The sequence below is a fragment of the Lepisosteus platostomus genome, chromosome 5 (genome assembly GCF_059453375.1).
Source record: "Lepisosteus platostomus isolate fLepPlt1 chromosome 5, fLepPlt1.hap1, whole genome shotgun sequence".
In the NCBI taxonomy this organism is placed as follows: domain Eukaryota; kingdom Metazoa; phylum Chordata; class Actinopteri; order Semionotiformes; family Lepisosteidae; genus Lepisosteus; species Lepisosteus platostomus.
This window is the reverse complement of record NC_142615.1, coordinates 38,643,568-38,666,247: the sequence shown is the minus strand read 5'-3', so window position 1 is coordinate 38,666,247 and position 22,680 is coordinate 38,643,568. Positions and strand designations below refer to the sequence as shown.

The following is a 22,680-nucleotide window of genomic DNA, read 5'->3' as shown; positions in this document are numbered from 1 at the left end:
GTTTCAGGTGTGTTTAAATGGTATGTTGGTGTCAGTGTCAGTGGATCTGGTCAGTCTCAGCTGTGTTTTAATGGTATGTTGGTGTCTGTGTCAGTGGATCTGGTCAGTTTCAGGTGTGTTTAAATGGTATGTTGGTGTCAGTGTCAGTGGATCTGGTCACTCTCAGGTGTGTTTTAATGGTATGTTGGTGTCAGTGTCAGTGGATCTGGTCAGTCTCAGGTGTGTTTAAATTTTATTTTTGTTTCAGTGTCAGTGGATCTGGTCAGTTTCATGTGTGTTTTAATGGTATGTTGGTGTAAGTGTCGATGGATCTGGTCAGTTTCAGGTGTGTTTAAATGGTAAGCTGGTGTCAGTGTCAGCGGATCTGGTCAGTTTCAGGTGTGTTTAAATGGTATGTTGGTGTCAGTGTCAGTGGATCTGGTCAGTTTCAGGTGTGTTTAAATGGTATGTTGGTGTCAGTGTCAGTGGATCTGGTCAGTCTCAAGTGTGTTTTAATGGTATGTTGGTGTCAGTGTCAGTGGATCTGGTCAGTCTCAGGTGTGTTTTAATGGTATGTTGGTGTCAGTGTCAGTGGATCTGGTCAGTCTCAGGTGTGTTTTAATGGTATGTTGGTGTCAGTGTCAGTGGATCTGGTCAGTCTCAGGTGTGTTTTAATGGTATGTTGGTGTCAGTGTCAGTGGATCTGGTCAGTCTCAGGTGTGTTTTAATGGTATGTTGGTGTCAGTGTCATTGGATCTGGTCAGTCTCAGGTGTGTTTTAATGGTATGCTGGTGTCAGTGTCAGCGGATCTGGTCAGTCTCAGGTGTGTTTAAATGGTATGTTGGTGTCAGTGTCAGTGGATCTGGTCAGTCTCAAGTGTGTTTAAATGGTATGTTGGTGTCAGTGTCAGTGGATCTGGTCAGTCTCAGGTGTGTTTTAATGGTATGTTGGTGTCAGTGTCAGTGGATCTGGTCAGTTTCAGGTGTGTTTTAATGGTATGCTGGTGTCAGTGTCAGTGGATCTGGTCAGTCTCAGGTGTGTTTAAATGGTATTTTTGTGTCAGTGTCAGTTGATCTGGTCAGTTTCAGGTGTGTTTAAATGGTATGCTGGTGTCAGTGTCAGCGGATCTGGTCAGTCTCAGGTGTGTTTAAATGGTATGTTGGTGTCAGTGTCAGCGGATCTGGTCAGTCTCAGGTGTGTTTTAATGGTATGTTGGTGTCAGTTTCAGTGGATCTGGTCAGTCTCAGGTGTGTTTAAATGTTATTTTTGTGTCAGTGTCAGTGGATCTGGTCAGTTTCAGGTGTGTTTAAATGGTATGTTGGTGTCAGTGTCAGTGGATCTGGTCAGTTTCAGGTGTGTTTTAATGGTATGTTGGTGTAAGTGTCGATGGATATGGTCAGTTTCAGGTGTGTTTGAATGGTATGCTGGTGTCAGTGTCAGCGCATCTGGTCAGTCTCAGGTGTGTTTAAATGGTATGTTGGTGTCAGTGTCAGCGGATCTGGTCAGTCTCAGGTGTGTTTTAATGGTATGTTGGTGTCAGTGTCAGTGGATCTGGTCAGTCTCAGGTGTGTTTAAATTTTATTTTTGTTTCAGTGTCAGTGGATCTGGTCAGTTTCAGGTGTGTTTAAATGCTATGTTGGTGTCAGTGTCAGTGGATCTGGTCAGTTTCAGGTGTGTTTTAATGGTATGTTGGTGTAAGTTTCGATGGATCTGGTCAGTTTCAGGTGTGTTTAAATGGTAAGCTGGTGTCAGTGTCAGCGGATCTGGTAAGTTTCAGGTGTTTTTAAATGGTATGTTGGTGTCAGTGTCAGTGGATCTGGTCAGTTTCAGGTGTGTTTAAATGGTATGTTGGTGTCAGTGTCAGTGGATCTGGTCAGTCTCAAGTGTGTTTAAATGGTATGTTGGTGTCAGTGTCAGTGGATCTGGTCAGTCTCAGGTGTGTTTTAATGGTATGTTGGTGTCAGTGTCAGTGGATCTGGTCAGTCTCAGGTGTGTTTTAATGGTATGTTGGTGTCAGTGTCAGTGGATCTGGTCAGTCTCAGGTGTGTTTAAATGGTATGTTGGTGTCAGTGTCATTGGATCTGGTCAGTCTCAGGTGTGTTTTAATGGTATGTTGGTGTCAGTGTCAGTGGATCTGGTCAGTTTCAGGTGTGTTTTAATGGTATGTTGGTGTCAGTGTCAGTGGATCTGTTCAGTCTCAGGTGTGTTTTAATGGTATGTTGGTGTCAGTGTCAGTGGATCTGGTCAGTCTCAGGTGTGTTTTAATGGTATGCTGATGTCAGTGTCAGTGGATCTGGTCAGTTTCAGGTGTGTTTAAATGGTATGTTGGTGTCAGTGTCAGTGGATCTGGTCAGTCTCAGGTGTGTTTTAATGGTATGTTGGTGTCAGTGTCAGTGGATCTGGTCAGTTTCAGGTGTGTTTAAATGGTATGTTGGTGTCAGTGTCAGTGGATCTGGTCACTCTCAGGTGTGTTTTAATGGTATGTTGGTGTCAGTGTCAGTGGATCTGGTCAGTCTCAGGTGTGTTTTAATGGTATGCTGATGTCAGTGTCAGTGGATCTGGTCAGTTTCAGGTGTGTTTAAATGGTATGTTGGTGTCAGTGTCAGTGGATCTGGTCAGTCTCAGGTGTGTTTTAATGGTATGTTGGTGTCAGTGTCAGTGGATCTGGTCAGTTTCAGGTGTGTTTAAATGGTATGTTGGTGTCAGTGTCAGTGGATCTGGTCACTCTCAGGTGTGTTTTAATGGTATGTTGGTGTCAGTGTCAGTGGATCTGGTCAGTCTCAGGTGTGTTTTAATGGTATGTTGGTGTCAGTGTCAGTGGATCTGGTCAGTCTCAGGTGTGTTTTAATGGTATGAAGGTGTCAGTGTCAGTGGATCTGGTCAGTCTCAGGTGTGTTTTAATGGTATGTTGGTGTCAGTGTCGATCGATCTGGTCAGTTTCAGGTTTGTTTAAATGGTATGCTGGTGTCAGTGTCAGCGGATCTGGTCAGTCTCAGGTGTGTTTAAATGGTATGTTGGTGTCAGTGTCAATGGATCTGGTCAGTTTCAGGTGTGTTTTAATGGTATGCTGGTGTCAGTGTCGATGGATATGGTCAGTTTCAGGTGTGTTTAAATTTTATTTTTGTTTCAGTGTCAGTGGATCTGGTCAGTTTCATGTGTGTTTTAATGGTATGTTGGTGTAAGTGTCGATGGATCTGGTCAGTTTCAGGTGTGTTTAAATGGTAAGCTGGTGTCAGTGTCAGCGGATCTGGTCAGTTTCATGTGTGTTTAAATGCTATGTTGGTGTCAGTGTCAGTGGATCTGGTCAGTTTCAGGTGTGTTTTAATGGTATGTTGGTGTAAGTGTCGATGGATCTGGTCAGTTTCAGGTGTGTTTAAATGGTAAGCTGGTGTCATTGTCAGCGGATCTGGTCAGTTTCAGGTGTGTTTAAATGGTATGTTGGTGTCAGTGTCAGTGGATCTGGTCAGTTTCAGGTGTGTTTAAATGGTATGTTGGTGTCAGTGTCAGTGGATCTGGTCAGTCTCAAGTGTGTTTAAATGGTATGTTGGTGTCAGTGTCAGTGGATCTGGTCAGTCTCAGGTGTGTTTTAATGGTATGTTGGTGTCAGTGTCAGTGGATCTGGTCAGTCTCAGTTGTGTTTTAATGGTATGTTGGTGTCAGTGTCAGTGGATCTGGTCAGTCTCAGGTGTGTTTTAATGGTATGTTGGTGTCAGTGTCAGTGGATCTGGTCAGTCTCAGGTGTGTTTAAATGGTATGTTGGTGTCAGTGTCATTGGATCTGGTCAGTCTCAGGTGTGTTTTAATGGTATGTTGGTGTCAGTGTCAGTGGATCTGGTCAGTCTCAGGTGTGTTTAAATGGTATGTTGGTGTCAGTGTCAGTGGATCTGTTCAGTCTCAGGTGTGTTTTAATGGTATGTTGGTGTCAGTGTCAGTGGATCTGGTCAGTCTCAGGTGTGTTTTAATGGTATGTTGGTGTCAGTGTCGATGGATCTGGTCAGTTTCAGGTGTGTTTAAATGGTATGTTGGTGTCAGTGTCAGTGGATCTGGTCAGTCTCAAGTGTGTTTAAATGGTATGTTGGTGTCAGTGTCAGTGGATCTGGTCAGTTTCAGGTGTGTTTAAATGGTATGTTGGTGTCAGTGTCAGTGGATCTGGTCAGTCTCAGGTGTGTTTTAATGGTATGTTGGTGTCAGTGTCAGTGGATCTGGTCAGTCTCAGGTGTGTTTTAATGGTATGTTGGTGTCAGTGTCAGTGGATCTGGTCAGTCTCAGGTGTGTTTTAATGGTATGTTGGTGTCAGTGTCAGTGGATCTGGTCAGTCTCAGGTGTGTTTTAATGGTATGTTGGTGTCAGTGTCGATGGATCTGGTCAGTCTCAGGTGTGTTTAAATGGTATGCTGGTGTCAGTGTCAGTGGATCTGGTCAGTCTCAGGTGTGTTTAAATGGTATGTTGGTGTCAATGTCAGTGGATCTGGTCAGTTTCAGGTGTATTTAAATGGTATGTTGGTGTCAGTGTCAATGGATCTGGTCAGTTTCAGGTGTGTTTAAATGGTATGTTGGTGTCAGTGTCAGCGGATCTGGTCAGTCTCAGGTGTGTTTAAATGGTATGCTGGTGTCAGTGTCAGCGGATCTGGTCAGTCTCAGGTGTGTTTAAATGGTATGCTGGTGTCAGTGTCAGCGGATCTGGTCAGTCTCAGGTGTGTTTAAATGGTATGCTGGTGTCAGTGTCAGCGGATCTGGTCAGTCTCAGGTGTGTTTAAATGGTATGTTGGTGTCAGTGTCAGTGGATCTGGTCAGTTTCAGGTGTGTTTAAATGGTATGTTGGTGTCAGTGTCAGTGGATCTGGTCAGTCTCAGGTGTGTTTTAATGGTATGTTGGTGTCAGTGTCGATGGATCTGGTCAGTTTCAGGTGTGTTTAAATGGTATGCTGGTGTCAGTGTCAGCGGATCTGGTCAGTCTCAGGTGTGTTTAAATGGTATGTTGGTGTCAGTGTCAGTGGATCTGGTCAGTTTCAGGTGTGTTTAAATGGTATGCTGGTGTCAGTGTCAGCGGATCTGGTCAGTCTCAGGTGTGTTTAAATGGTATGTTGGTGTCAGTGTCAGTGGATCTGGTCAGTTTCAGGTGTGTTTTAATGGTATGCTGGTGTCAGTGTCAGTGGATCTGGTCAGTTTCAGGTGTGTTTAAATGGTATGTTGGTGTCAGTGTCAGTGGATCTGGTCAGTCTCAGGTGTGTTTTAATGGTATGTTGGTGTCAGTGTCAGTGGATCTGGTCAGTTTCAGGTGTGTTTAAATGGTATGTTGGTGTCAGTGTCAGTGGATCTGGTCACTCTCAATTGTGTTTTAATGGTATGTTGGTGTCAGTGTCAGTGGATCTGGTCAGTCTCAGGTGTGTTTTAATGGTATGTTGGTGTCAGTGTCAGTGGATCTGGTCAGTCTCAGGTGTGTTTTAATGGTATGAAGGTGTCAGTGTCAGTGGATCTGGTCAGTCTCAGGTGTGTTTTAATGGTATGTTGGTGTCAGTGTCGATGGATCTGGTCAGTTTCAGGTGTGTTTAAATGGTATGCTGGTGTCAGTGTCAGCGGATCTGGTCAGTCTCAGGTGTGTTTAAATGGTATGTTGGTGTCAGTGTCAATGGATCTGGTCAGTTTCAGGTGTGTTTTAATGGTATGCTGGTGTCAGTGTCAGTGGATCTGGTCAGTTTCAGGTGTGTTTAAATGGTATGTTGGTGTCAGTGTCAGTGGATCTGGTCAGTCTCAGGTGTGTTTTAATGGTATGTTGGTGTCAGTGTCAGTGGATCTGGTCAGTCTCAGGTGTGTTTTAATGGTATGTTGGTGTCAGTGTCAGTGGATCTGGTCAGTTTCAGGTGTGTTTAAATGGTATGTTGGTGTCAGTGTCAGTGGATCTGGTCACTCTCAGGTGTGTTTTAATGGTATGTTGGTGTCAGTGTCAGTGGATCTGGTCAGTCTCAGGTGTGTTTTAATGGTATGTTGGTGTCAGTGTCAGTGGATCTGGTCAGTCTCAGGTGTGTTTTAATGGTATGAAGGTGTCAGTGTCAGTGGATCTGGTCAGTCTCAGGTGTGTTTTAATGGTATGTTGGTGTCAGTGTCGATGGATCTGGTCAGTTTCAGTTGTGTTTAAATGGTATGCTGGTGTCAGTGTCAGCGGATCTGGTCAGTCTCAGGTGTGTTTAAATGGTATGTTGGTGTCAGTGTCAGTGGATCTGGTCAGTTTCAGGTGTGTTTAAATGGTATGCTGGTGTCAGTGTCAGCGGATCTGGTCAGTCTCAGGTGTGTTTAAATGGTATGTTGGTGTCAGTGTCAGTGGATCTGTTCAGTTTCAGGTGTGTTTTAATGGTATGCTGGTGTCAGTGTCAGTGGATCTGGTCAGTCTCAGGTGTGTTTAAATGGTATTTTTGTGTCAGTGTCAGTGGATCTGGTCAGTTTCAGGTGTGTTTAAATGGTATGTTGGTGTCAGTGTCAGTGGATCTGGTCAGTCTCAGGTGTCTTATAATGGTCTTGTGGGGCTCAGTGCTGTAGTGGAGTTCAGCTGCACTACCAGCTGTCCAAGGGGCTGATCCTTGGTGGTGGAGTGACTCTCTGTCTGATTCTGATGAGCCCAGAATTTAAGAATTTAATGTCAGATAATCTCCTAATGCAGCTTTGGATATAAATAGAAAAGAAAAAGAACAGTTCTGTTGGTTCATTCATATAATTCAATTATTTCACATTTGCTATTTCAGACTGGACCTCTAACGTCTTAACTGCTCTGCCATATTTTGACCTCTTTAAGGCACTGATGGTCATGTATTTTCTTGTGATGCACTGTAGCCAGGAGCTGACTCTAGACCCAGGTGTGTGTAATTAGTGCTGAACTCCATGAGAGTGTGTCATTCTCTGAGATCTGCTTTCATGTGGAGAAGCACAACCCTGGATGTGTCCAGAGTGTCTGTCAGTGCCCAGGTCAGACAGTCCTGCTCCAGCAGTGCAAGGCTGTGACAGTCCTGGTCTTGTCCAGAGTGTGTGTCAGTGCCCAGGTCAGACAGTCCTGTTCCAGCAGTGCAAGGCTGTGACAGTCCTGGTCTTGTCCAGAGTGTGTGTCAGTGTCCAGGTCAGACAGTCCTGCTCCAGCAGTGCAAGGCTGTGACAGTCCTGGTCTTGTCCAGAGTGTGTGTCAGTGCCCAGGTCAGACAGTCCTGTTTCAGCAGCGCCAGGCTATAGGGAATCTTTTCTTTGAGTCTACGACATATCGTTCTGCTTCTGTGAATTTGGTGATAAGGATCAGTTTTTCCTTCTGTATTTATTAATTCTACAGCCCTAGCTACACTGGGAACCATGAATTGGAAGAAGCATTTAGAAAATGGATGGATGGATTTGTGATCAGTTTCTATTTTTACTTATTCCACAGCCGATTGTGTTCCACAGGTGGCATCTTCAGCACTGTGGTTATTGCTATGAACATATGGAACAGCTAGAATGATGCTGATAGTTTGATTTGTAATATTCCACAAACTGATAAATTTAGTGTCCCTGATTTTTGTATCTTGTATTTGCCCCAGTGTACAGATAATAATGCACTGAAAACCTTCTTTAGAGGCACATGCTAGAGCACAGAGGTGGAGATTGATGATTTAGAGTCTTAACATTCATCTACAATTATTAGATCTACATGTATCTACATTATTTCCAGAGGAAAGTAATCAATTTTACAATCTGTAAAAAAGTTCAGCCCCAAAATATTTTATGGTTAAACTTTTTGACGTTGACCTTTCAGATTTTCTTCCAACTCTCCTCTCTTTCATTTAATTTTTATTTATGTCCTATTTTCTACTTTCTTATCTATATCTATCCAATTATCTATATTCTTATTGAAAGCACTCTGCATTATTGTCCAATTGATTGTAATAGTGTATGTATTTCTAAAATGTAATTTTCTACGCCTAATTATAGGTGTAAATATATTTATGAATGGAACAATAAGAAGTCAAGATTTAAATTGAGAATCTATGATATCTGTTTTTCACATGAAGTTAATCTATTTTCATAGGGTAGTAAGTTTAATTTTCACAGACACCAGGTTCAGCGACAGTGAGCAATGAGCTGCACTATGAGAGATTACCTGCTCAGACTGACAGCCTGTAGTTCTCTATTGCAGGTTTTGTGAGGCTGGTGAATGGACACAGTCTTTGCTCCGGGAGAGTGGAGGTGAATCTCAAGAACACCTGGACCTCAGTGTGCGACTTTGACTTTGACTGGCAGGATGCAGAGGTTGTCTGTCGGGAGCTGGACTGTGGGGCTCCTTCAGTGATACACAGAGGGGCTCATTTCGGACAGGGCCAGGGTCCAGTTGGGTCAGAGCAGTTCCAGTGTAGAGGACAAGAGTCCAAGCTACAGCACTCCCCCACTGCAGCCAGGCCAGAGCAGAGTTGCTCCAAGAACAGAGCTGTGGGTCTGACTTGTACAGGTAAGATTGTCACACTGTTTTCACTCATGGAAACAATCGTTATAGAGTCGTAAATTATACATATTGTGATTGGGTGATCTCTGTTATAGACTGAGTGATCTCCTGAGGAGAGTGGGTGATCTCCTGAGGAGTGTCGAGTGGGGCAGCATGCAATCGGCAGGTTCTAGGCAGGGTCCCAAGCACACACCCCACACACCAGACTTAATTTAAAACATGATTTGTTAGCTGGAACTTACAGTATATGACCTGGACCTGGCACAGTAGACATAGGAGCTTGTTGTTTTTGAGGATGTCGGTTGGCTGTGTTGGTGTTCCGATCGGCACCCGGTGTGGAACTGCTAGGGGAAGAAAATAACACAGGTGGTTCAGTGTAAGATCTGAGGGGATGGTGCTTTCTGCCTGGGCTGTCTTGTGAAACGTGTATCTACAGCCTGTGCAATGGCGAAAACTGCCCTTCAGCCTTGAGGGTGGGAAAACGAATCAGCCTAGGCTGTGCCAAAGCCTGTTTTAATAGCAGCAGCCTACACTTCAGCCCACTCAGACTGTGTGGGAAAAAAGTACAGTTAGCAGGTAGTAGGTAGATTTTTCAATTGTAACAAAGCTCCTCACCAATGAAGCTAGGAAAAGTAAGGTAAACAGCCAGTGTGATGGCAAGGACTGTTACAGAAATATCAACGCTTCAGTCTTCTTCAGGCCTAAGACTGGAATTGTAGAGATAAAAATATAAGTGAAAACCTTCATCTTGGGGACGGTTTATTAATACTTTATTTCAATATGTGCCAGGCTGAGGCAATTATTGGGGAATTTTTCTGTCTTCTCCAAGTCCATCCTGGTTTTATGTGGCCTAGAGCAGGGTGCTAATTGTCTCTTATGAGCTGCACATCGTTATCTTACGTATGGGGAAAACTTGGAAAAATGAGTCCCCAGGGAAAGTAGCACCCTTTGAGGAAACAATCCCTTATGGCATCACAATATCTGTCCTTATTCTATGCCTGCTATTGGTTTCTCACTCATTATGTGTTGGATCTTATAGTCTAAATCGTCAGAGAGCTGTGACATTAATTTTTATCTGATTTCTTCCTGCCCCTGCAGCACCTGCAGCCCTGCTGTCTGTATCTGTGAGTTTCCACCAGTGAGACACAGAGCTGCTCCTGTCTCTCCTCTCCTCCGCACTGCTGGGAGTGTCTTCAGGGAGAGGAAACAGTGATGTGTCTCTGATATATATGGAGAAGACTGAAAGGGCCCTGTGTGATTGGCCATCCCGCCTGTGTGAGAGGTTCCTGCTGTCAGTCTGAAAAGGCAGTGCTGGGTGTGATTGGCGGGGCGGGGGGCTGTGTTGTTACTGGGGGTCTGGGGTGCGGAGCAGCAGCTCAGTTGCCCTGTGGTCTCAGGGTGAAGACAGGGGTCTCAGCTGCGCTCTGTCCTGATGACAATGGAGAGCTGCCTGTCCATCTTCTCTCTCGCTGTCCTGGTGCTGCACAGCTCAGCCAGTAAGTGACCAGTTTTCTCCTGTACAGACAGACAGACAACAACTGGAATTAAATTAATTAGATGTTTTATGTAAATGGAGCAATAAGTGGGTTGAACAATTTTTGAATTTTTATTTAACATTCAGCTTTGTGGGTATTCATCAAAAATATTATAACCATATTTTATCTTGTTCTGTAAGTAAGGAAATATAATTAGTTGCGTCTAAATATAATTAGTTGCTTTTAATTTTTATTGGATTTTTTAAAAATATTCTTAAGATTTCTAAACATTATATAACAATAATGTTATAGATGGATAGAGCAGAAGCTGGCCATTATCACCCTCTATTGATAATTTGTGAAAACATGGAGCGTATAAAATCTTTAAAAAGTTATTTAACTTACTTGTTACTGTAATAATAAACTTTATATATAAGTGATAATTTGAGTGATATGCTGTGACATGTGAAAAAAACTTCATTTACTCGAAAACAAAAAAAGTGTGAGCAATAAAAAATGTTTCTAGAATAATATCATATTATACAGGATGATTCAGAAATACCCTGGGTTGTTTATTGTTTTATTGTGTTCAATTCTGACTCCTCTGTATTGTCTTATTACAGGCTGGTGCATTAATAGAGATACACGTGTTTTTTTGGATCTTATAGTTTTTTCACTGTATTGGTACTTTAATTTGTTGTATTTTTTGTGGCCTGCTGTGGTGTCATGCTGGTGAAGTTCTCTCCTATCTGCAGGATACACAGGGTTCAGGCTGGCGAACGGCTCTGACTCCTGCTCTGGCCGAGTGGAGTTACAGTGGCTCTTCAGGGACTGGGGGACAGTGTGTGACCTGTACTGGGATCTGAGAGATGCCAGGGCTCTCTGCCAGCAGCTGGGCTGTGGAGAGGCTGTAGCAGCACCAGGACACGCCTGGTTTGGACAGGGCAGTGGACCAGTAAGGGCTGATGTGTTTGAGTGCAAGGGCAATGAGAGCCGTCTCTCACACTGTGCTGTCTCTACATGGGGGAGAGCAGGGTGCTCTCATGGACAGGACGCAGGAGTCATCTGCTCTGGTGAGAATCATGTATTTAAAACACAGTGACACTCCCTCTGCTTACACACAGAAGCACACTGTTTTCATTATTGAATATCTGCTCTGTTACACACTCCCAGTTATGTAAGAGATGCAAAGATGAAAACACATATTCCTTAAAATGTGAGTGTGTTTTAAACATGTCATATCTATCTCAAATATTCCCTAAGGTGTTATTAGGTTGTTATTTTCTTTCTGATGGATAGATGCAAAAATACACTGAGGACTAAAGCTTAGTTTTATATTTATGTTGATATCAATGCTCTAAAAGATTAAAGAAAGTTCTGTACCTCAGTATCCTGTAATTAACATCTGACCTGCTTAATTAGTTTAATTAATAGAGCCCAATTAAACAGGAGCCTGAAAAGAAAGTGAGTCTCAGAAAGTCAAAGTTTACAGATGTTATGTGCAGTTGAGCCCCACACACAGCTGACATTCCACTGGTGAAACATCACTCCTGTGGACAGAAATGAGCTCCTTTCTTCTCTTTTACAGACTCAAATATGACCAGAGATTCACCTGGAGCAGGTAAAGAGAGAATGAGGACTGTCTTAATCACATCAGTGCTGTTTTATTTGTAGTTTCATTTCTGGTGTTAAATTGCTCCTCTCACACAAGGTTAACAGTCTGATTTCTCTCTCTCTGTTTGTTTCACAGACTTCCTTTCTTCAGCTCTTCCCTCTTCCAAAACACCAGGTATGAATAAGCCCCTGTTCTGTGTCTCCAGGGCTCTCAGTGTGTGCTGATGTCTCTGTTGCTCAGTGGAATCCCAGATCAGTCAGTGAGGCAACAGCTGTGTGTGTGCAGTTTTTTCTGTGTGTCACAAACACACTCGGGTCTTTGGGATCTACAGGAAACACATCTATCTGAATAATGCAATTTGACACTGGTGGAGCTATTGTCTCTATGCCCAACAGTGGGTCAGAAAAAAGAACTTATCTGGTATACTGTTTATGAACAATGTGGAATATGTTAAACTTACTGTATATATTAAATATATATATAATATTATATATATATACTGCTTATGAACAATTTGTTACAGTAAGTGTATATATTAAATTAATCAAAAGTCAAGAAACACTGTACTTGAACTGTATCTGCTGTGCCTAGTGGGCCAACTTGTAACAGGAGGTCATGGTGATCTCTTAGAACTCCTGATCTCTGACCCCTGACCTCTAATTTTCTGGTCCTAGATCAGCTATCCCTTAGGCTGGTTGGGAGAGGAGATGATTGTGCTGGGAGGCTGGAGGTTTATCACAATGGCTCCTGGGGGACAGTCTGCGATGACTCCTGGGACCTGGCAGACTCTCAGGTGGTGTGCAGGCAGCTCCAGTGTGGGACGGCCCTAAGTGCCCCAGTGCCGGCCTCCTTCAGCCAGGGAACTGGACCCATCTGGCTGGACGAGGTGGGCTGTCTGGGGAACGAGTCGTCCCTGGGGGAGTGTCCCTCAGCATGGTGGGGACAGCACGACTGTGGACACAAGGAGGATGTGAGAATCCTGTGTTCAGGTAAGGGGAGATAATTAAAATTACAATGATTCAGATAATTTAATCCCACATTGTGGATATGGCTTGCATCTAGAGTGCCTAGATATGTTTGACTTGTGAGGATGTGATAATCTTGTGTTCAGTAAGTTAGTTAAGTAAAATAATCCATATTCTTAAATTCCACGTTGTGGATATGGTTTGCATCTGGAGTGCTTAAATACATCTTGTTGAGGAAAAGACTGAGCTGGATGCAGAATTAATTTTAAAATAAATATTTATATTTATGATACAGTTGTGAATGCACATATTCACATCCCAGCAAAAATAAATAAAGAGAGAAAGAAACTCAAGATAAATTCTACTTTCATGCCTCAGTCTCTTAGTTGTGCTGCTGCTGAATAGCCAAGCTGATCAGAATTACATTTTGGGTCAGAACCTGCTCATGTAATGGGATTTTAAAGCTCTGTGTGATGCACTGTCCAGGTTCTGAATGAACAGAACCACACAGTCACATTCATGTCAACTGTGTTATTGTACAGCTGTCCTTGTTTCATTACGTGAGTCAGTTATAACTGGATTAGTACGGGAAATGAGACTGGTTGCTGTTCACATTGTTTGCTGGTTGTTTCTTACCAGTTCAGATTGAAACGTTGGGCTGTCTTGCCAGGGTTTGTTTCCTTTGACTTTCCCTGCTGTCTTGACAGATCACACTCTCCTGAGACTGTCTGCAGGCTGTTCAGGACAGGCAGAGGTTTACTACAATGGCACCTGGGGCAGTGTGTGTCAGAACGGCATGACTGACTCCACAGCCGCAGTGATCTGTAAACAGCTGGGCTGTGGAGACAAGGGCACCATCAGTGAGATAAACTCCAGGCTGAGCCCTGATCCCAGATGGCTGGACTTTGTCTCCTGTCGCAAACATGACTCCACCCTGTGGCAGTGTCCCTCCTTCCCCTGGGGTCAGAATGACTGCACAGACCGAGAAGTGGCTAACATCACCTGCTCAGGTACAGAGGGAAGAGTAATGCTCTGTAAATTAGTGTTCTGCCATATTTAGAACAGACAAAAGCTTTAAACTGAATTCTTATTAATTTATATCCAAACATGTATAAAATTAAATAATTAGGTGAGGAGAGTCTTAGAACTGTAGATGAACAAGGTAGCAGATCAATGGAGAAGTTAGACTGATGTTACCCATACTCTATCACTGCTTAATATCTAACTAATCCAACTAAGATCATCAGTCACAAGATTTGGATGTTTTAAAGCCATGTGTGTGTGAACAGCACTAGGCTTTAATTCTGAAGAAGACACCATTCATCCAGCAATCCTAGATTTGACCTCAAGGAACAAATGTACAGATTTTTTTTTTATTAAGACCACTCTGGATTCAACCTGCTGTAAAACCAAAGGCAATATATTGACAGCTCTCCTATCTCTTTTACAGGTTTGTCAGAGACAACAGCCAGTCCAGCAACAGCTACAGGTGAACAGAAATCCTCCTTGTCATTGATAACTCCTGTCTTTCTGTCTCTTCAGATTCCCAGTGTAGCTGTAGTGTCTCCTCTCCCGCCTCAGGGTGAAGATCAGTGTCTCTTCAGATTCCCAGTGTAGCTGTAGTGTCTCCTCTCCTCCTTGAGTGTGAAGATCAGTGTCTCTTCAGATTCCCAGTGTTGTTGTAGTGTCTCCTCTCCTCCTTGAGTGTGAAGATCAGTGTCTCTTCAGATTCCCAGTGTTGTTGTAGTGTCTCCTCTCCTCCTTGAGTGTGAAGATCAGTGTCTCTTCAGATTCCCAGTGTAGCTGTAGTGTCTCCTCTCCTCCTTGAGTGTGAAGATCAGTGTCTCTTCAGATTCCCAGTGTTGTTGTAGTGTCTCCTCTCCTCCTTGAGTGTGAAGATCAGTGTATCTTCAGATTCCCAGTGTAGCTGTAGTGCCTCCTCTCCTCCTTGAGTGTGAAGATCAGTGTTTTCAGATTCCTTGTGTTGTTGTAATGTCTCCTCTCCTCTCTCAGGGTGAAGATCAGTGTCTCTTCAGATTCCCAGTGTAGCTGTAGTGTCTCCTCTCCTCCTTGAGTGTGAAGATCAGTGTTTTCAGATTCCTTGTGTTGTTGTAATGTCTCCTCTCCTCTCTCAGGGTGAAGATCAGTGTCTCTTCAGATTCCCAGTGTAGCTGTAGTGTCTCCTCTCCTCCTTGAGTGTGAAGATCAGTGTTTTCAGATTCCTTGTGTTGTTGTAATGTCTCCTCTCCTCTCTCAGGGTGAAGATCAGTGTCTCTTCAGATTCCCAGTGTAGCTGTAGTGTCTCCTCTCCTCCTTGAGTGTGAAGATCAGTGTTTTCAGATTCCTTGTGTTGTTGTAATGTCTCCTCTCCTCTCTCAGGGTGAAGATCAGTGTCTCTTCAGATTCCCAGTGTAGCTGTAGTGTCTCCTCTCCTCCTTGAGTGTGAAGATCAGTGTTTTCAGATTCCTTGTGTTGTTGTAATGTCTCCTCTCCTCTCTCAGGGTGAAGATCAGTGTCTCTTCAGATTCCCAGTGTAGCTGTAGTGTCTCCTCTCCTCCTTGAGTGTGAAGATCAGTGTTTTCAGATTCCTTGTGTTGTTGTAATGTCTCCTCTCCTCTCTCAGGGTGAAGATCAGTGTCTCTTCAGATTCCCAGTGTAGCTGTAGTGTCTCCTCTCCTCCTTGAGTGTGAAGATCAGTGTTTTCAGATTCCTTGTGTTGTTGTAATGTCTCCTCTCCTCCCTCAGGGTGAAGATCAGTGTTTTCAGATTCCTTGTGTTGTTGTAATGTCTCCTCTCCTCTCTCAGAGTGAAGATCAGTGTTTTCAGATTTCCAGTGTAGATCTTGTGCTAGTGTCCTCTCTTTCCTCACTGATTTAGTGACAGTCCTGATGGGTTTGATTGGGAATCCTTAACTATTCTTCGGTGATCTTGGATTAACCCTGAAGCCATGATAGCCACATATCGGAACAGGAGGAGAACAGGACATGTGTTGAAGTGTATATGAGCCCAAGAACACCTCTCCTGATCCCTGTTCATCCATTTTCTCCCCCTCTCTCAGGCAGAACCAGGACAACACCCCAGACACAGCCACTGGGAGGCCTGTTTGCCTTGCCCCTGGTCCTCCTGCTGCTGGGGGCTCTGCTCTTCGTGGTGCTGGCCCTGTTAGTGGGGCAGCTGATCCAGAACAGGAATCTGAGGAAAGGTAGGGAGGGAACTCTCCATCCACATAGTGACCTCTAGTGGTCAGTTCTGTCACTCACATGGAACTTATATTTACATAATTACCTTGAGGAATAAACCTGGTAGAGAAAACCATTTAAAGTTTAAAAAAGATTATCAACAATTACAGATGGAGATATCAGGAAATTTGCAAATCCAGAAGCATAACATTTATGTGCTGTAATGTCCAAAGAAGGTTTAGTAGTCAATGTTTGATCTTGTACTCCTCTCCCTGCATGTTAACCCTGAGTGTCTGTTTTCTCACACAGCCCTATATAAGGGAGCACTCGCCCCCTATCATGATGCCGTTTATGAGGAAATAAAGTACAAACTGGCCATAGAGGGAACCTACAGCTCCCCCAGGAGAGGTGAGTGGAGAGAGTCTTCAGGAGTGATTAGTCTCCATCTTCTGAGGAAGATCTGAGGACTTAACACTTGTAGAAAATCTCACCATACTGGTTTTAAATCTGTAGAGTTTTCTTTCTCAACTGCTGTCAAAGTAAGTGAAGAAAAGCATCATAAACTCTGTGTTTCTGTTGACAACCTGGCTTCTCTCCCAGTAAGAGACAGTGCTGACTGACTGTAGGATTTTTTTTTCTCAACTGGTGTCAAAGTAACTGACACCACAGTTCACAGTTCCTGATCTGCCTTAAACACACAAACTCTGAGATACTGTTCACACCCTGGCTTCTTCCACAGCCAGTGGAAGACAATGAGTCTGCGGTCTGACTGCAGGTAATATTGATCTGTCCTCCTGTTCACAGGGAGATTCCTCTCTGATGAGCTGCCCTCTGGATACGATGATGTGGAGGACAGTGAGGGAGACCCAGTACCAGGTGAGGGGAGGTGGAGTCAGGGGGCTCAGTGTGGGAGTGAGGAGGTCTTCAGTCCAGTACTCACTCTCACCTCAAACCAGGCTGATATTTAGAGAACTTATTTAGAAAATCCTGAATTATATAAATATAACCACATGTGTTTGATACTTTATAAAGTCTGTTTTTCAGTGTTGCCTCACACTAGCCTTATCTCAGCAAAACTAGACCTGGTCAATACTGGGGTGGTAAACAGGGTGCTGCTCTCATTGGTTTTGATAGAAAAGGAGACTGCGGAAAAGCATGCTGTAAAAACTGCCTTTCAGATTAGATAAATCAGCGACCCTAGAGTTTTGGCTTAACTATACACCACAAAACATTTAAAATCACACTTTCCAATTACTTTGCAGCTCTATGGTCAAAGTAAGTCTGAGTCCTGAAGTGTAAATTCTCTGTCTCTCTGTGTGGTTCAGGAGACTCGATAACCTCTCTGAAAGAAGAGATCCCAGAGTACTATGATGATGCTGTAACTGTACCTCAGAGTCCAGATGCCTTGTCAGGTGGGTTATTTCAGTCCAATCACATGGGGAAACTCTGCACCAATACACACAACATAAACATACAGCACGCAATTACAAATTTGCTAACAAGGTGTTTTAGACACCTACATCCTAAACACCCAGAAAATCCTCAAACTGCTACCAAGTATTCAGCTTTTACAGAACACCTACATAAAAGAAAAAGATAAACCAAACCTTCTAAACCAAAGACATTACAACCTACAGTTAAATCTCTCTCTTTGTGAACCCAATTGCTACAAAATAAATGGGAACCTATCTCCCTGTTCTAAAGATGCTCCCACTAGCCAGGAGAGGCACTTTTTAACTAAGGGATTATATAAAAAAGAAATAACAGTTTCTAAAAACAACAGAAAGGCAAGCTCTCTTTATGAGGTTCAAAGACTAAACTCCAGTCTGGACTCCCAGAGTCTGAATCTCTCTACTCTTTCTTGGATCTCAGCCTCTGAATACGGAGTCTGTACTATTCTGCACCAGTTACATGAATCTGACTCTCTCTCTGTGATCTCAGCCCTGATCACTCAGTCTGGGTCACTGCTGACAGTGTCCGGCTCCTCTTCAGTATCTCATAGGGTTCACATCACCACCCTCTCTGTCCAAATACAGCCAAACCTTCTCTGCCCTGTTGTCCTTCAACATCTTATTTGAAAATCTAGGAATTGTTTTACATTTATTACAGTTGTGAATAGGACTGGAAATCAGGTTCCCCCTGATCTCCTGTACTTAGAGCCTGGGGTTTTAGATCCTGTGTGATGTTCAGTTAATCAGTGTGTTCTGATGAGCTCCAGCAGTCCTGTGCTCTAGATAACTCAGTGTGCTGATGTGTGACAGTGAAGCTGTGCTCTGTGTGCTTTAGGAAAGCTGATGTCCTCTGTGAAAGAAGAGGCCCCTGAGTACTATGATGATGCCATCACTGTGCCCCAGAGTCCAGACACTGTGTCAGGTGAGTTATTATAAATAAGACTAAGGAGTACCCCCTGTACCAGCCCACAGTAGCCTTTGTCATTAGAAATTAGTCTCAACCTAATTTCATATCTGCAAATAAACACTACCTAGAAGAGAAGAGGTCTCTTACAGGCCAGTCTGTGTCAGAATGACAGAGCCATTACTGACCTGCTCTTCTGTTCACAGGGAGACTCCTCTCTGATGAGACACCCTCTGGATACAGTGATGTGGGCGACGGTGAGGGAGACCCCACTTCAGGTAAAAGGGGCTACAGCCAGGGGGCTCAGTGTGGGTTAGGTAGTTCAGGGATGAGAGAGATAACCTCCAGTAATCCATCTCTGTTGCACTGTCATCCAAGACAGGGGGGAATCAGGCATTTTGCAGTAGCAGTAGCTTCACTCTGTCATGTCCTACAAGGATCAATAACAGCCAATAAAGGCTGAGTGACCTGAATTGTACAGGTTCCCATTCATTTTGTAGCAATTGGGTTCACAAAGAAAGAGATTTAACTGTAGGTTATAATGTCTTTGGTTTAGAAGGTTTGGTTTATCTCTTTCTTTTAAGTAGGTGTTCTGTAAAAGCTGAATACTTGGTAGCAGTTTGAGGATTTTCTGGGTGTTTAGGATGTAGGTGTCTAAAACACCTTGTTAGCAAATTTGTAATTGCGTGTTGTATGTTTATGTTGTGTGTAGTGTTGTTAACAAATATTTAACTAATTGTCTCAACTATTACTTTTTTTCAATAAAGCTGTTCCAAAGAACAAATCTCTTATGTGCCTTTAACTATACCAAATGCTTGGGTATATTCTTGGCAAAATCTTTAAAAGTTGGGGGTTATGATTAATTTATTTTTTAATTTATCTACTCAGTCATTTTTGATATTCACAATTTTCATAATCCTAATATGTAACAATATTATTTCAATAACTGGCTCATTTGACAAATCATGAGTCTGTCTCTCTGTCAGGTGTCCTCCAGCCTGGCCCTGGAGTGGACAGGGTCCTGCCCACACTGCCCTCTGAAGAAGGAGCCCCTGCCCCTGACAGGACTGACTACGATGATGTTGGGGATGACTCTCAAGGAGAGGATGGGCGCTGTGAGACTGACAGAGCTGTCTGGGAGAACCTCCTCCAGCAGGTCTAGACACAGAAGAGCTTCACCAACAGAGTCACACAGTCTTACAACAGTTCTGAGAACTGAGACTGTCTGTGACCTGAGTCCACTTCACTCCACTGCTTCCACACTGACACTGTCTGTCACCTGAGAGCTCTGACCAGTGAGTCACTGTCCTCATTGACTTTGTCTACAGGACCTGCAGTTTGTGTTTTAAAACAGGGAGACCTTAAAGTTCCCTATTCCATTCAGTCTTTTTTCTTGTATAATATGATATGTTTCTGAAATAAAACGATTAATTGATATAGAATTCTGAATGTAACATTTCTGATGTGCAGAAATGTAAAGACATTTTCTTAACGTTTCCTTTTTAAAAATAAACTTTTTAAAACCATTTTGTCATTCATTTGTAATTTCTTAATTTTGTACAATTAAAGACTTTTAATTAAATATATAAAAAAACCTTTGGCCACTCACAATGATAAAATCAACCCCAGAAGGAGAGAATGCCTAAATGTTTGTGATCAATTCATAAGTATGATTTAATCCACACAAGGAACAAAAGGCACTGTCGACAGAGCCAGACACAACACAACCAAAGAGACAACCTGGCTGTTATTTACATTCCCTTCAAATCAAAAGGTTAAGATAGATAGATACTTTATGGATCCCATGAGAAGAAATTGCATCTATCTATCTAAGACTCCTTGTCCTGCCTTCAGGAGCTGCTCAATTTAAAACGCAGCATCCCACAGCACTAGAGACACCCCAATATTCACTTTATACTGCACCTCAAACCATAGGTATTTTATAGCACCCAGATTGACCAGTACAGAGCACTAGATACAGTAAAACATCTTTATATTTGAAAGAAATGTGAGTGTTTTGCACATTTCAAGCTACAACAAGTAAACATTTGAGTACCTAAGTCAATATCACCTGGAATGATCAATAATGACCAACATCGGCAACTTCCAAGAAAATCATTTTCACTCATTGAATTTGATCTTCATACTCACCTTGCATTCTCAGCTATAATACTTCAAAATTACACTGCAGATTTGGTGGAAAACTTCACAAATCTGTACAATTGTATTTTAATATCTTGGTATATGTACCTTCATTTTAATATACATGTAAGCATAAATGCTGTTCAGTATATTGTACTTTTGTTGTACTTTTTAAAACATTTTACCTGAGGACGCAAGGGGACTGTTATATCTTGTGATACATGCAAGACATCTGTAAAAGAAGGTGACATTTTAATAAAATTGGTGATTAAAAGAAAACCACAATTTGTATGATATTATCCCTCGATATCGAAGACCAATTGAAGGATTTGAAGAAACTATCAAAGAAACAGCAGCAATAGCAGATGATTTGGGTTTTGAACCAATGATTACACCTCAATAATCAATTCGTCCTCAAAAAATGAAGAGACAGGCATGTTTTGAGCCTCATAATGATCCTCTTCTGGATCCACAAGAAACGTGTTTTGGATGTACTTATAACTTCCATCGAAGAGAGATCTCATCAGTTGCATACAATTGAAACTTGACTTTTTGGATGGTATTGAAAATATTTAAAAAAAATATCTATTCTTAGCGTTTGGTAGTGATAATACTCCTGATATTGATGGAGTAGAAACGTACGATGCGTTGACAGGATTTCTGAAGCGAGAAGTCCTAGAATGCCGCCTATAAATGAGCTAGGATTCATACCAAGAAATACTTTTTGTTTTCCACCCAGAAGGCTGCTATTGCATTACCAGTTTTGGTAGCTTCTGGGCGCGATTTTCCAAAACCGAAACTAATAACAAAGTTAGTTAAGATGCACCATGTCCAAAAATTGTAAATCGAGACTAGTATTACTACAGAAGAAAATATTTAACTGAAATATTAATAAGACTATGTAAGTATAAAAAGTAGAACAATTCAATTTATATAACTTATTTTTTATTCTTATTAGAAATGGGCTCACACACCGGAAGACACTAACGTTTATCTTCGTTAGAGTGTGTGAATAACAGTTTAACCCAAAATGTTTGTAATTGTGATTTTGTTAAAATGCAATAAATCGTCTATCAGCAGTAAGAAATTATTAAGAAAGTAAGAAATTGTTTTATTTCACAAACGGTAAGACGTGAAGAGAGTTTACAGTTCGTGTCCTTCGCTTTGTCTTAACTTAAGCGTTCAGGATCCAAGCCCGTGTGTGGATGGTTGTGTTTCTTGAATCTCTTGTAATCATCAAAAGTCGTTGTTTAGTCCTTCAGTACTTTCTCGAGTTGTACCATGGATATTTTAAACGATTAATACTATTCATGCTCTTTTGCCTTTTCCTTCACATATGGAAAAAGTTCAAAGTGTCCTTATGGCTGTGCTCCACATCTACACGAGAGCACCTGTAACAGTACAGGACACGCAGTGAGGAATTCGCGCAGCTTTCAGTTTAGTGCGGAGTCCAGAGGGAGGACTCACTCGCTGAATGATTTCTCAAGAAATCCCGGGTGAGATTTAACAGGTGATTTCTTCAACAGCCACGACAAGTGTGGAGACGTTCTCTGGATTTCCTGAATATGACATTAAATTAGTTCAAATCATTTGGTAGTTAACAGAACTAAATGCTTTGGAGGTACATTTAAAACAGCAGAGCAACACTGTAGCACTTTGTGTGTGACTGAACTTAATTGTGTAAACCTGGCTCTCTATGAACACCGACAAAGAGTTCTCACTCAACAGAAGATTGCGATGTGAGCACAATAATATAAAGCACATGGAGATGCCAGGGATTGAACCCGGGACCTCATACATGCGAAGCATGCACTCTACCACTGAGCTACATCCCCAGTAGTGTGTGCTCAGGGAGAATGCCTGCAATTTCCCACTTTCGTGTTTCCTCTACTACAGAGTAAATTCATGGGAATGAAGAAATAAGGAAGGAAAAATAATCGCATTGAAGCTTCCAGAGACTGGGCAAAAACGAATCAGTTATTTTTATATCCAGTCACACGGGCGACAGTGGTTAATTCCTCGACGGGGGAGTGCTTTTTTACCGCCTTACTCTGCTGTCTTTTAATTCTGTTTTCTTTGAAAGCTTTTTGCATCTTTTAAGTGCTCTCGGTTAAACTATGCATAGGACAACAGCAGTACTGATGATTTTCATGGACCGATGCACACTTCTTCTGTACAACTCCAGTGATAAAGCCCTGTCTGTAAATATTGTAGAAGAACGAAAAAGGGTGAAACAACCCTCCAACCACAGGAATGGTAACCAGAAGGATCGTGTTCTAATTTAATATATCATTTTGAGATGCCTTGTCAACGCAGACAGGTGTTAGAGCTGAACAAATAATTTATAGTGGTGGTTGTAAACATGGAACATGTTATTTCTATACCAGGAAGAAAGGAGCAGACTCTTAAACTCTTTAACTCTTAAGTTAAAAGAGACAAAAACGACACCTAATCACAGCTAACATTAATTAAAATGACATCACAACAAAAGAGCAGAGCCTTGAGTGAATCAAATTCGTTT

At 42.4% G+C, this 22,680-nt stretch overlaps 1 protein-coding gene, 1 long non-coding RNA gene and 1 other non-coding gene across 3 annotated transcripts; 2 read left to right on the top strand and 1 right to left on the bottom strand.

The window, feature by feature from the left end:
* The first annotated feature begins 10,310 nt into the window (after positions 1-10,310).
* On the top strand, positions 10,311-14,501 carry LOC148666279 (antigen WC1.1-like). The gene is made up of 7 exons (XM_088630969.1): positions 10,311-10,976; positions 11,492-11,524; positions 11,654-11,692; positions 12,193-12,507; positions 13,191-13,493; positions 13,934-14,065; positions 14,497-14,501. Exons 2-7 carry the CDS (start codon positions 11,500-11,502, stop codon positions 14,499-14,501), a joined length of 819 nt encoding a protein of 272 aa, XP_088487095.1. The 5' UTR covers positions 10,311-10,976; positions 11,492-11,499.
* A 3,732-nt stretch (positions 14,502-18,233) lies between these two features.
* Positions 18,234-19,543, top strand: LOC148666278 (uncharacterized). The gene is made up of 2 exons (XR_015936639.1): positions 18,234-18,295; positions 19,004-19,543. It is a non-coding gene; the product is annotated as an uncharacterized LOC148666278 (long non-coding RNA).
* A 2,379-nt stretch (positions 19,544-21,922) lies between these two features.
* Positions 21,923-21,994, bottom strand: trnaa-cgc (transfer RNA alanine (anticodon CGC)). Its single transcript has one exon. It is a non-coding gene; the product is annotated as a tRNA-Ala (tRNA).
* Between the last annotated feature and the right edge of the window lie 686 nt (positions 21,995-22,680).